Below are 14,467 nucleotides of genomic sequence, written 5' to 3'. Positions count from 1 at the left end.
ATCCCCCAAGTAACTCACAATGCCAGGAGTTGATTTGGTCCACAAAATGCACAGTGTAAATACCATAACGAATTAATCAACAGATAAGTAGCATGCACCTACCACAGGTTTACACATGAGTATTTCATATATATGAATAGGTATGGTACCAGAATATCAAGGCATAACTATTGTCTTAGAAAAATAGTGCACTCTACATATTATCTGCAAAAATAGCACCACAATGGAGGTAATAATAGTAACTCAACACTCAACAGAGCTATACTTTTAAAAATGTGTTTTATAAGCCAGACAATATTTTTGCTTTTAGTAGTCTGACCTACAAGCTATTCTTGTTCTATTTCAAGAATGAGAGAAAGTAATGGGCTAAGGGGTGAAATTCAGGTATATTAATGGTACTGAAGCTATTTGGGCAAAAGTTAATTTTCTGTCACACCACAGAGTTCCTATCTAAAGGTCTCTCAAACATATTAAACACAGCATTCCAGAGGCCATTTTATTTCTAAGGATATACATTATTTACAGTTTATACTCTGAAGTGATTAAAAAAATAAAGAATTGCGCACAAATAAGTCAAATATTCAAATGCACTATAAAGTTACTTACATGGTTAACTACTTAACTATTTTTGATAAAAGGTGAACTCTCTCGCCAAGTGGAAGAAAAAGAATCTTTGGTCTCTCAGCTCACAAGAGGCAAGCAAGCCTTTACTCAGCAGACAGAAGAACTGAAGAGACAGCTGGAAGAAGAGACAAAGGTATCCTACTTTCCGACTTTATTATTAACTGTGTTCCATGGAAATATTACTGCTATAGTTACCATCTTACACATCACAAAAACATCCACTTAGGCACAATTGGGCATAACTGTCAAAAACAGCACAGCACATCCTTACAAATCTTCCATTCTGGCAGGGTGCTTCTATAGGAAACCTAAAAACAGAGAGCAGCAGACACTCTTAGATTAATCTTAAACCTACAACCTTTGGGGCATTCCAGAAGTGTAAAAGCAAAGATTTGATCTTGAACTGCTGTCTACAGGTCTGAGATAGGATATACGTACAATATGCTAATATTTAAAAACGGTGCATCACTCTCCCTTCATCCTCAAACCTGAGTTCCAGGTTAGAGTTGGTTCATCAATTTCCAAGCTCCCAGAATGACTGGTGCGTCATTCAAAACGGCTGGAAACATATGCAGCACACAATTGTAACCGGTCATTTTCACAATAACAATCCAGGAAGAATATTTAAGGTTCGAATAGTGAAATCCCTTTACTTCAGAAGTGCCAGAAGAAGAGCAGCCCAAATTGAACGCTAGGGATGGACAACTACTACTTGTGGAGTAGGTTTGCATATCTGGGTGTCTGTGGTCTTGTCAGAAAGAGAGCAGCGTTACCTGTAAGTCTTAGAGGATGCCAGAGATTACAAAATCACATGTGTTTCACAGAATCGATGCTTAAGTCCAGGATCACAACAGAGCTAAGCGAGGTGTTGAGGCTCATTTGCAGTTCAGTGTGGGTAAGCTTTCTGATATCCTTGTACATGGAAACGGGATAGCGACCATTGCTACACAAACAAGGGTTCCCTAGGAATTTTCTTGAAACACCTCACTGTGGATTACTATTTGAGGTTCTGCACAATCACAAGTGTAGGAGGCCCGCCATAAATCAGCAGATCTCCTGAACTGCAAAACATGTAGTTTCCCACCTCATTTAGAGGTTTGAGAAGCTGCAGGCTTACACCGGCAGAGCCCCAACGGTTTCAATTAGCATGAACCCTGACTTGGCAGCACATCTAACCCCGGACCGCAGGTCATAGTGACAGTTACCCCGCCCAATTTAAGGTGGGACAATCATCTTTCAAATTCCTTTTCTACGACAGCCGTGCATGACAGGGCCGTTAAATCAAATAATTAACCCAAGGCACTTTGTTTTTGGCAAAGTTCAGTGGCTTCAGTAGAGCTGCAACTCTAGTGGCTTCACTAAATAACAGAGATCAGTGTCTCTCTGGAAGTGATCTTTAAATTATGTGAGCGGTCCACCTCCAGTGGAGCGTAAACTACAGCTTGTGATGTACTGATGGGACAAATGCCCCTGACAACCATTTAAAAATGATGTCTAGGGAACATATCTTTGCTTAGTATCTTATTATCAAGATTCCCTATTACAAAATAAAGGGTAGTTCTTATGTTGATGATAACGTAAAGAACCTCAAGATGACTTGAATTCTAAATAGAACCAGCATAATATACCCACTAAGAAGAAATAGAATCTGGACACATTGCTTCCTCAGTCTGGCTTTGGAGGCTAGATCTGGGGATGTACTGAAGAGGTTTGTGTGTGCAAACCCTGTGGTTTGCAAAGGCAGATTTGCACGCAAGAATCATCCTCAAAGCATTCATGTTACCTTCTTGAAGACCACTAGGTTGAATTGGGAGGCTTTTCGACAGTGTTGACTGAACCGGGGTAGGTGTGAATGTGTGTTTACCTTTTTTATCTGTTTAAAGGCAAAGAACGCCCTGGCACACGCCTTGCAATCTGCTCGACATGATTGTGATCTGCTCCGTGAACAATATGAGGAGGAACAGGAAGCCAAGGCTGAGCTCCAACGCGCCCTGTCCAAAGCCAATGGGGAAGTTGCCCAATGGAGGACCAAGTATGAAACTGATGCCATTCAGCGCACAGAAGAACTGGAAGAGGCCAAGTATGTTCAATTCAGTAACAAGGTGCAAGAATGTGATTGGCTGTTTTTTTATGATCCACAATATTCTTGTTTTCTTCCAAAACTGCAGAAAGAAGCTGGCTCAGAGACTACAGGACGCAGAGGAGCAGGTTGAAGCTGTGAACTCCAAGTGCGCCTCTCTGGAAAAGACCAAGCAGAGACTGCAGGCTGAAGTGGAGGACCTCATGGTGGATGTGGAGAGAGCCAATGGTGCTGCCGCCGCTCTCGACAAGAAACAGAGGAACTTTGATAAGGTAACATCTGACACAAACCTTCAGAGAAAGCCTTAAGGTTCCCTTGCAATTCAGATTTGTAATATACACTATAAAATTTCTTTTACCAGGTCCTAGCAGATTGGAAACAGAAGTATGAGGAAGGTCAGGCTGAATTAGAAGCAGCGCTAAAGGATACCCGATCCTTGAGTACTGAGGTGTTTAAAATGAAGAACGCCTATGAAGAGTCTCTGGATCACCTTGAAACCCTGAAACGTGAAAACAAGAACCTGCAACGTAAGATTCTCCATTCTGTATAATGGCAGTTTAAATTATTCTAATTCTGATGATTATAAAGATAAGACAATGCAATTATTATTATTATTATTAATATAGGGACTTGTAAAAAGCGCATGGTTGCCCTGGGGCTTCCCAGCGCTGAGCGGTCAGGTGCTAAGTGCGGACAGTCCATGCCTTAAAGATATTGCATAAACAACCAGGTCTTGATCTCTTGATGGAACTGTAGTTCTCTGTCTATCCGTCTGTATTCCAACGGCAAAGAATCCCAAAGTTTTGGAGCTAAGTGGGAAAAAGATCTTCCTCCCCATTTCTCCCTCCTGACCCTAATCTGTTTTAGGCGTTCTTCCATATTAGATCGCAAGTGCCTCTTTGGAATATAGGGGGAGACTTGGCTCATGACTTTTTTGGGGTCTTTATTAGGTCCTGCTCTATGTGTAATGACCAATGCCTTGAATTTTATTCTGGCTTCTACCGGGAGCCAGTGAAGTTTAAGTAGATGCTTTTTTACTGATTCCCGTACTGGGATGTTACACAGTAGTCTTGCGGCTGCATTCTGGGCCACCTGCAGTTTCTGCAATGAAGTCGTACTCATAATAAGGAGCTGGTAATCAAGCCCATTATGTCAATAAATGTTTCTATGTCTTTTAGGCATGAAGACAGAAACCATTAACCTTTGCAACCAGTAATGATTTCTCATGTTGTACATAGAATGCTGTCATTTATAGGTTGCATAAAAAACGTTCTCGCCAATGAAGCACAATGCACACACTAAAGCATCAGCACTCTATGCTTGCTAAATCTATTTCTCTTATAGAGGAGATCTCAGATCTTACTGAACAAATTGGGGAAACCGGAAAGTGCATCCATGAATTGGAAAAATCCAAGAAGCAAGTTGAACAAGAAAAGAGTGAATTCCAGGCTGCCCTAGAAGAAGCGGAAGTGAGTGAGGGCTATCATTTTGGCAGTAACCAAACTACTTTAATGACCTACTGCCTAATACAAATATACAGATTAAAATGTTCTTTACTTACTAATTTTTATTTTCATGTTCTAAAAGGGATCATTGGAGCACGAAGAGGCCAAGATCCTGCGAATTCAGCTTGAGCTGAACCAGATCAAGGGTGAGGTCGACAGGAAGGTGGCAGAGAAAGATGAGGAGATTGAACAGCTGAAGAGGAACAACCAGAGGGCTGTAGATTCTCTGCAGGGTACATTGGACTCTGAGATCAGAAGCAGGAATGATGCCCTGAGGCTGAAGAAGAAAATGGAAGGAGATCTGAATGAAATAGAGATTCAGCTCAGCCATGCCAACCGCCAAGCCGCTGAATCGCAGAAGCAGCTGAGGAATGTACAGGGACAACTTAAGGTAAACTCGCTCACGTTGTATTTCGGCATCTTTAGCTTTTCATTATTGTACTATACACATTTTCAGAAAAATACATATATTACTAATCAGGCTTTGAACTACAGATTAGCCTTCAGTAGTATTCACATTATACTTTATTGGAAGGGGGGCTGGATTTTTAACTTTTTGTGAGTAGGTGTTGTTTACTTCTGAAATTTGTGACTTAGGGCCATATGTATCAAGATACCAATCAGCGATTCTGTAAAAGCGATTTTTAAGAAATCGCTATTTCAGAATCGCTAATTGGTATGTATCAGGAAAATCGCACATTTTAGCGATTTCTTGATATTCCTTAATCGCGAATTCGCAAATTGCGAATTCGCAATTAAGGAATACTTTTCCATTCATTTCTATGGGCCTCCTGGCCCATAGGAAGGAATGGGAATTTATTCTCAATTTGCGATTCGCAATTTTCTAATCGCAAATTGAGAATAATTTCAAGGGTGCAGAGGTGTCCAAAGAACACCCTGTTGCACCCCTGAAATAAGTATGGGTGCACATGTGGTGCACATACATGCCCTAAGGGCATGTATGTGCGTCACATGGCACTTTGAAAAATGCTGAAATTTGCATTTTTCAAGGAAATCGCAACTTACCACCAACTAGAAGTTGTTGGTAATTTGTGATTCCTTTAAGGACATTTTGGATTTTTTTTGCTTAATACATTGCATTTAAGGAATCGCAAAATTTGCGGTTCCTTAAATGCAATCGCAAAATAAGGAATCGCAAATTTTGTGATTCCTTATTTTGCATCCAAATTCTTTCATACATACCATTTTGCGAAAATGAGTTTGCAAACGCCGAAATTCTGCGAATTTTGACGTTTGCGAACCCATTTGGCCTTAATACATATGGCCCTAACTCCTTAATCGCTGTTAAGTCACACTCATGGAAAATAGTTGCGCAAATTGGACCATGTGTTTATACCAGTAGTGACCCTCAGACCTGCACCTAGACGCTGCATAAGTACACTCAGTCAACATGTATTGCTCTCTTTGATACAAGTTATATTTTGCAAGCATGTAAACAGAAGAAATATTGAAATCCATTCTGTAGAAAGTATTTTAGCAAGCACACGGCGCCCAATTTTGTTGGTACCTGTTGATAGATTCATGGTTTTCTGCCCTTATCTTCAGCAAAGCACTTAGGGGCACATGCATCAAGTAGTTTACCAGTCGCAAACGCGCTGATTCAAGAATCGGCCCGTTTGTGATGGGTAAAATGCCTTTCCCGGTGCAGTAAAAGACAATGCATTCGCAAAATAGGTAATCACAATTTTTGCGATTTCCTAACTTGCTAATACATTTAGGGAATCGCCATTTGCGATTTCCTAAATGGGATGTATGTAGGGTTTCCAAAATGCAACTTTGCATTTAGGAATCGCATATTACAATCAACTTCAAGTTGATGGTAATAAGGGAATCTTTTTGGGGGTGCATCAGTGGGGCCTTAGGCCCCCTGACACCCTTGCAATTGCATTAGCAATGTGCGATTACCAATTTGGTAATCTCAAATCGCGAATGCATTCCCATTTATTCCTATTGCCCTATAGGCCCATAGGAATGAATGGGAATGCATTTCCTAATAGTGAATTGCAATTTGCGATTCGCTATTAGGTCATGTTAAGGATCCGCAGAAATATTTGTGAATCCTTCATGCATAGGCATTTGCGATTACCAAATAGCGAATCCTTTAAATTCTCTATTTGGTAATTGCAAATGATTACATTGATGCAAGTGCCCCTTAATCAACAAAGGACCATAACTGTTCCGTTGTCTGCTAAGGGAAGTGGATTTGGAGACAGAACGTTCACAATAAGTGTTAGAAAGAAGGGTTTCAGTAGAGGTTGATATTATTCTGGGTGGTAGACTAGCACAAGGTATTGTGAAGTTAGAACTCAACTGTAATACGTCATTTGAGAATATTTATATAATTTTTCAATTGCACGTGGTCAGTGATGTCACAATTTGAGTAAATAAAAAATTGTGAACATTTGTATGTAGATTTTTCTGTAGGTTGTAGAGGTGAATGAGATGTTTCGCACACTATGGAAGTTACATTGTGGATCTCCTTCAGTGTATCATTATTTCCATTGCCACACAGTGCTTCTTTCACATAGCTAAGATATATTGATTGCTATCTTTGAGTTCCACGTACTTCCAATGGTAACTTGTCATATCAATCTTTGGCTCAAGAATATATGAAATCATTTAAAGTGTAATATATTTTCTGGAAGGATGCCCAACTTCATCTTGATGATGCTGTTAGAGGACAAGAGGATCTAAAGGAACAAGTGGCTGTCATTGAACGCAGAAACAACCTGCAGCAGGCGGAAATCGAAGAGATGAGGGCTGCTCTGGAACAGACAGAACGATCTCGCAAAGTTGCAGAACATGAACTTCTTGATGCAAGCGAACGTTTACAACTCCTCCATTCCCAGGTATAGCTTATGTTTTTTACATTGTTTACATGATATATCAACATAAGGTGTCGCATGTAATATAGGATAAACACTGAATTAATGAATGAATTTATTTTTAGAACACAAGTCTCATCAACACCAAGAAAAAGCTTGAGAGTGACAGTTCTCAGCTCCAGAGTGAAGTAGAGGAAGCCGTCCAGGAAGCCAGGAATGCTGAGGAAAAAGCCAAGAAGGCCATCACTGATGTAAGTTTCTTCTTAAAGAACTTGATAACTAAAGCTTTAAGTATGTTTTATTAGTGGTTTAAAATATCCTAAAAACAATATATATGTTATATCTTGGTGAGGTAAACCACAAACTCTGGCAATATTGTGATAATACAATCACATGTTATTACCACAGCACATTCATGGTATTTTACAACCCTGTGTAGATTACATGATTCACTGATCACTATGAAAAACCAAAACTCATATACTTAATTTTAGTCATAACAATAAACTTTCTGTTCTTTTTATAACTGAGACCTGACTCACACCAGACTATGGGCTTGATTGAAAGGAGGCTGGTCACAGCAAATATATGTGAAAGTGGCAGATTCAAGGTTTGTGCCGCTGGCAACAAGGCCACTGTATGTAGTACAGGGAGTGTATGTAGTATTAGGGAGACTGTGGAAGTCCCACCCTTGGAAATTTCCTCAGGTTTGCCATCTTCTCTGCTAATGTGTAGCAAAACCGGTACCAGAAATGGTTACAGGTCAGTCTAATGTCTAGAGTTGCTGTTCCACCAATATTTGTTGGAGGCAGAGCCCCTGATAGAGCCAGCTCTGTTCTGAAGAGTCTTGCTCTGATGAGTTTGAATACCCCTTTAACGGGTTGTTTTATATACCGTTTTCCTTTAAATTATTTTTTATGTGGGTGACATATTGGAGTCTATTACAGATACTTTGCAGAGAAAAGTTCGTGTTTTTCACACGATGAACATACATAAAATAAATTGTTTTAGATCAAAACAGGACTTCACTAATGAGAAATGGGAGGGGGAAGGTCACAAAGATTATTTGCAATATGATTAGTTAACTGCTTCTGTATTGTAATTTTAAAAACACACTACTTTCCTTCAATATCAGATGTAAAAACAGTTCGATTTTGGAGGAGTGTGCCTGAACACTGTCAATGATCTGGCCAAAGAGGGCATCAAAGAGATGAAATTGGATCCTAAATTCAAAGCTGTTTCAAACAGGGCCTCTCAAATTGCATTTGGTCCAGGGCCCCAAAAATCCTTAAGATGTCCCTGATCACTGGTTGGACCAAATCTCACTTCCAGCAGTTCAGACGTTTTGGTCAGCACAGGAGCTTGTCATCTTAATTCACTCTATGCACCCCCCCCCCCCCCCCCCCACCACCACCACCACAAACTCAGCTAGGCATATCCTATATCCAGTTGTTAATCCTTTTCCTTGTGTTCTGGAAGGTACTTCCTCCCACTTGTTCAAACATGGATATTTATCCAACTTCGCACTTCTTCACTGATCTTCTGCTAAAAACTACTAAACTCACCCAATCCTGAAAGAATGAAGAGACTGTACCCCTCGCTTTGGTAGTCTCTAAATTCCAGAAAGACCTTAACATTGGTAGATGTTCTAGCTTTCCAATGCAAATTTAAAGGTATGTTACTTGAAAATGTGTTCCATGCCTGGTGTGTGCTCTATCCATCCGAATCAACGTGTGGATGCCATTTCACCGCTAAAAGCATATTAACCAAATTTGAAAAAGCCTATTTCAACAAATGCAAACTTATGGCCCGAAAACGCAAACTCTCCTGCCTATTGTAGGAGTGATGTCACTACTTTTTGATGATGTTTGTGGAGCCATCCAATCTTTTACATCAAGGTTCAAACCTCTGCAGGAATACTGAAGCAGAGGATTTCCCTCTGTCTTCTGATATTTAGAATCTCAGAGACTAAATGTAAATGTAGTATACTTGTAAAGCGCACAGCTGCCCCAGCAACGGGGCATCCCGGCGCTGTATAACGCTGTGGAACCCTTCCTGGCTCTCCCTGTGAGATGCCCCTCCTGGGCACACCCAAGGTGAAGCCAGGCATCCCAGTGTTGTAGGGGCCATTGTGGAGATTAAGCAAGCTATTTCCCAGATTTGCAGCGTGGGACCCATGATTAGAGTAGGCGCTGAGGCAAGAATTATCGAGTCAGCGAACATTAACCCCAAGACCCTGCTGCGTCTGGACTTGAACCCTGGTCCCGGGCCTGATCTCTGCTTCAGAGTCTGCCGCTCTAACCAGTGAGCCACACTTCTCCACAACTACCTCTTATATTTCCCTTTTTTCATACTTTAAACCTCTATTGAAAGTTACTTTTATGAATCTGAGTCTTCTAATTATCAATCGAGACCATCCGGAAAGGAAACTTATAGGATTAACACCACTGCTGAAAAAAGCCTTTTTTAACCGACTTTCTAAATTCAGGCCCATTTCCCAGATGCCACTTCTGGGTAAATCATATTAACATGCTGGTATGGCTGAGCTTCAGCAGAAACCAGTAATATCCTGGACCCATTACAGGGGTGTTTTGGTCCAGGAATGAATATGTAATAATGGTTGTATAGGTAGCATATGAATGGCTAAAGGAGGCAAATGATGAAGGTGGTGTTTAGTTGGTTATTGTGGTGCGGCTGACTGCCACTTTTGACCCCACTGATGCCCATTCTTGCTTCAAGCCTCCAGATCTGCCATCAAGAAGCTGCACAGACACCTTTCAAATATACTCCTACATAAGTTAAATGGCATGCCCCAAAGGCTCGAAAATCTTGCATTTTTAACTATGATCTTTACCCTTTAGAAGCCCTTCACCATATCTGGTGGAGATTCATGTACACTGATGACAGCTATTTAATTTGCAGTTTAAAAAAATACATAGAAAGCCCAACAGCCCCCATTGGTTGTACTTGATGTTCTCTATCTGTGGATAATTACCACCTTTTTTTAAATTAAACTCTGCTCCTGCTTACCAGCACGGATGTTCTACTGTGAGTTTCAAGATGCTACTCCCAAAATAGGACTTGTGTGAAGGTAATTCTAATTGTGACCCATCTCTCATTATTGTCCATAGCTCAGCATCAACAGATTTAGATTGCTGCTGGCATACTATATGGTCGAAATTCATTTATTGTACTAAGATCAGGGCCCTCTTAGTGGCCTACAGAGCCTTGCTCATACTGGATTTATTTTATTACCACTCACCAGCTCAAAACCTTTGTGAGAGGAGCACAAAGAGCTCCTCTCACAAACCAAAATTTGTAATCTCCAAATTAAAATTATGCTTGGAGGGATATCTTTTGAATAGCTCTCAAACTCAATACTATGTTTTTTCGTAATGAAAGATTATACTTAAAATTAATTCAAGACAGCTTTTAAGACCCGACTTTACCTGCATAATTTGATAAATACATTATCCTGCCACAATATTTTGGGCGTTAGTGAAGTAAAAAGTGTTTTTACTAAAAAAGGTTAAAGTGCTTGGAAGAAAAACATGTCCTCTGCAATACTAAGCACAAACTTATGATTCAATGTAGGCTGCATTGATGGCGGAGGAGCTCAAGAAGGAGCAGGACACAAGTGCCCATCTTGAGAGAATGAAGAAGAACCTGGAGCAGACTGTGAAGGACCTGCAACATCGCCTGGATGAGGCCGAGCAGCTTGCGATGAAGGGTGGCAAGAAGCAGCTCCAGAAACTGGAGAGCAGAGTGAGTTACACAGCAGAGCTCGCATTGTTAGAGTATGGAGGTAGGGGTCAGTGAGAGAATAATATATCCATATTAATTCCACTTTTAGGTCCATGAACTCGAGAACGAGCTGGAAGCTGAACAGAAACGCGGGGCAGAAGCAATTAAAGGTGTCCGCAAGTACGAGAGGAGATTTAAGGAACTAACATATCAGGTATGTATAATTAACCACTGTTAGAAATGTGGTTACCGGTTGACAGGAGTATAAGCTCTGGTCAAGCAACAACCTCAAACCTAGTCAGGGTAAGGAGCACACAGACCCTAAATTAACCTTTGCTCATCCTCTGGCAGCTTGGCACAGAGCAGTCAGGTGTAACGTGGAAGCGATCTGTAAAGTATTTGTGTAACACTTCAAACAGTAAAACTGTGAAAACACCACACAAAAAGGTCCCACACATGTTAGAAAAAAGATCTGACCTCAATAAATCAAAAGAGACCAAAACAACAAAATTCTAATTAATAGAACCGGAGATATTGATTTCTAAAATTTATAGTGAAAAAAACGCCAAAAAGCACAAAGCGCTTTGGGGAATATCTGGTCACGCCAAACCAGGACAAAGTCACAAGCTCAGGCCGACCGCGATGCAAGGTGGGTCGGTTACATAGACCCAGTTAGACCTGCTGCACCTAAATCCTGGTTGCAGAGTGTTTGGTCCCAAGATGCGGATTGCAGCAGTGATACAAGTCATTTGAGTCAGATCCCAGCCACACCGCAGCAGGGGTGCAATGATTTGCTCAGGGTTGCGCTGTTCACCCAAGGATATGCATCGGTTCTGCTCGGGTATGTGTCACGCAACGGAGATGTTGTCAGTTCCACTGGCAAGCACCTTATGCCCACATCCAAGGGTCCAGTACTGGAGTGGTACCCCGTGGCGGGGTAGACTCATAGATGTCAGAGTCCAGGAGTAGGGGTTGGAAGCCTGCTATGTCCCTGATCAGGACACCAGCCAACTAACCTTTGGAGTCATTCTGGGCTTTGAGGGTCAAGAGATGCAGGTTCAGTCCTTCTCACCCAGTCAAGAGGGAAGCAGGCAGAAGAGCTGTACAGCAAAGCAGAAGTCCAGCAAAGCAGGAGTCCAGCACAGTGCAGTCCAGCACAGTGGCAGTCCTTCAGCAGCACAGCAGTCCTTCTTCCTGGCAGGGTATTCACAGGTTCAGAAGTGTACTGAAGTGGTGGCGTCTGAGATCCGGTACCTATACCCAGTGGTGCCTTTGAAGAGCGGGAGATTTCAAAGAAATTCTTTGAAGTGCACTGACATCTTCCTTTCCTGCCCTGGCTCCAAACTCACTACCACGGGGATATGCAGCCCTTTGTGTGTGGATAGGAGGATAGGACACGACCTATTTTGGTGGAAGTGAGGCTGTACCCAGCTCCTCCCCTTCATCCTGCCAGAGATGGCTCATTGAGACACACCAAAGCTCGCATTGTGTGTGGCTGTCTAGAAGAAATGCACAAAGCCCAACTGCCAACTACAAGTAGTCAAGTGATCAGAGCCAGGCTACAGGTACCATATGGCTAAAGCAGAAACCATACTCTGGAGAGAGAGCACAAACACTTTGGCACTGGTAAGCAGTGGTAAAGTGCGCGGAGTCCTGATACCAGCGCCAACGAGGTTAGAAAAGAGGAGGAGGGAGGAGAAAAGCTAGGGGTGAGACCACCCCAAGGCTATCAGGTCTAAAGATCATGATGCATAAAAATTTTATTCATAAATAAACAGAACTCCAATACTGTTTTTCTACTTACATATTACTGAATAACATAACAGAGGAGTATTTTATTCTGAAAAAATAAAATAACTTACAAATGTAAAGAGTTTCCCATTTCACCAATTCAGATGATGAAAATAACGGCTGTTACTAATGAATCAAACTCATTTTGTAATTATAGTCTGAGGAAGATAAGAAGAATGTCCTGAGACTGCAGGACTTGGCAGACAAACTGCAGTTGAAGGTTAAAGCCTACAAGAGACAGGCCGAGGACACGGTAAGATTTGGCAGTATTTTTCTAATTCCTCTTTTATGCAAATATATCCAATCACACATTTCATTATTATTGCTGATAAAATCCAAGCAAGATGCCTCATAGAATGGTGTAATAGCCAGAAATTCACCATAGCTTTCATTATTCTATATGACCATTGGTATGGTAACAATCTAACCACCTGACAAGTCATGAACAAGACAGGAGGGCCACAGTTTTCCAATGACAACCTGTTAGAATTACAGGATTTAACTTTTCTGATCTCCCACTCCGTAAATATTTAGGAGAACGGCCTTTTGGTACAGTCTCTTCACTGATATGAATAGGACAAACCAGAAGCTTGAAGGACCACTAATGCTTTTTTCATTTAAAAACAATACTTTTTCCCTCTCCTCTTGCATAATTGGGCACTTGCTATTTAATACTCATCATGTTAATCCTATCTGGTATTAGCTAATCCTATGTTATTGAAAAAGAGAGCACCTTTTCATCCTCTGCAGTTCCACCATCCTATTGACACTAACTTGTAGCCATACTCGAGGGGAGCTCGGCTTCCGCCCACCTCCTGTTAATGATTCTCATCCAGGCGCAATTTCAGTTGTCACAGTCTACCTATTATCTCCACGCGACTTTGTTCACTGACCATTCCCGTTTCTACGCAGATATTAAAAAGGAATTCCCTGACCTTCTCTCAGCCTTGAACTTCAAATATTTTCCATATGTCACACTTAAGGATCTCCTTCTCTCAACCTTCGACTGTCAATGCGCTTGAGTGCTCCTAAATCTGCTCCACCACTCATAAGGCTTCACCTTTGCTCATCACAGAATTGATACAGGGTTTGTCCCAGCCGGTCGCCATGCCTTCACGATCAACTACCCTCCCAACCTCTCAAAAAATTCAACCATGAAGCACAAACATAGGTTACCAAAAACCCGACCTGAAACTCTTATCTCTGAGTTTTACTTCTGTGCAAAAGCGGGGAAAATAACTAATGACCTGATCTTCTACACCAGAAAATGGGCACGATGGAGTACCATCTTCTACTCCATGCTTCGTATAAAAGGTACCAGGAAAACACAGAAAGGCCTCAAACTTACAGCTCACCCTTGTCACTCTACAGTGCAAACACCACCATTTCCCTTTACAATAACAGGATTATCCTAATTCAAGCTTCGGATAATATCTTCCCAACCCTCAAGATGGCTGTTAATTCAAAGTCTTCTCCTTCCCACTTAAAACATAATCTTACAAACTGTATCACTCTCATATCCCTCCTCAAGCCTCAGCTGACCGAATCTGATCATAACCACCCTCTCTCTCGAAGCAACCTCTGTTCCATCCAGTCCCCTGACTTAGTATAATCAGAACCTACACAGTCTACATCACCTATGAATCTAGCAGCTACTGGACCTACAGCTTCTCAAACTTCCCCGGGCTCCACACAGATGCAAATTGGATCCCTTGTTGAGAATTCTTTTCCTGCCTCCCCAACCCCTTCCTCCTCTGGTGAACCTCCCTGCTTGATCCACCCTAACGCACCTTCAACCCAGTCTATATCCAGGCAACTGCCTTCCAGGGATCTTATCACGCCTAACCCACTCATCCTTTCCTCGCTCCCATCCCATC

General features: G+C 41.6%; 1 protein-coding gene across 1 annotated transcript in view; it reads left to right on the top strand.

The window, feature by feature from the left end:
* The window catches only part of LOC147684406 (myosin-4-like), a 67,081-nt gene that overhangs the window by 29,850 nt on the left and 22,764 nt on the right, over positions 1 to 14,467 (top strand). Inside the window, exons 28-38 of the mRNA XM_086940332.1 lie at positions 639 to 757; positions 2,508 to 2,704; positions 2,793 to 2,976; positions 3,066 to 3,231; positions 4,049 to 4,173; positions 4,292 to 4,600; positions 6,876 to 7,079; positions 7,181 to 7,306; positions 10,650 to 10,820; positions 10,909 to 11,013; positions 12,748 to 12,843. Coding sequence (XP_086796458.1) covers positions 639 to 757; positions 2,508 to 2,704; positions 2,793 to 2,976; positions 3,066 to 3,231; positions 4,049 to 4,173; positions 4,292 to 4,600; positions 6,876 to 7,079; positions 7,181 to 7,306; positions 10,650 to 10,820; positions 10,909 to 11,013; positions 12,748 to 12,843 — 1,802 coding nt within the window. The remainder of the gene's footprint in view (positions 1 to 638; positions 758 to 2,507; positions 2,705 to 2,792; positions 2,977 to 3,065; positions 3,232 to 4,048; positions 4,174 to 4,291; positions 4,601 to 6,875; positions 7,080 to 7,180; positions 7,307 to 10,649; positions 10,821 to 10,908; positions 11,014 to 12,747; positions 12,844 to 14,467) is intronic.

Source organism: Lissotriton vulgaris, chromosome 10 (assembly GCF_964263255.1).
Source record: "Lissotriton vulgaris chromosome 10, aLisVul1.2, whole genome shotgun sequence".
Lineage (NCBI taxonomy): Eukaryota > Metazoa > Chordata > Amphibia > Caudata > Salamandridae > Lissotriton > Lissotriton vulgaris.
This window is presented reverse-complemented; position numbering and strand designations above follow the sequence as displayed.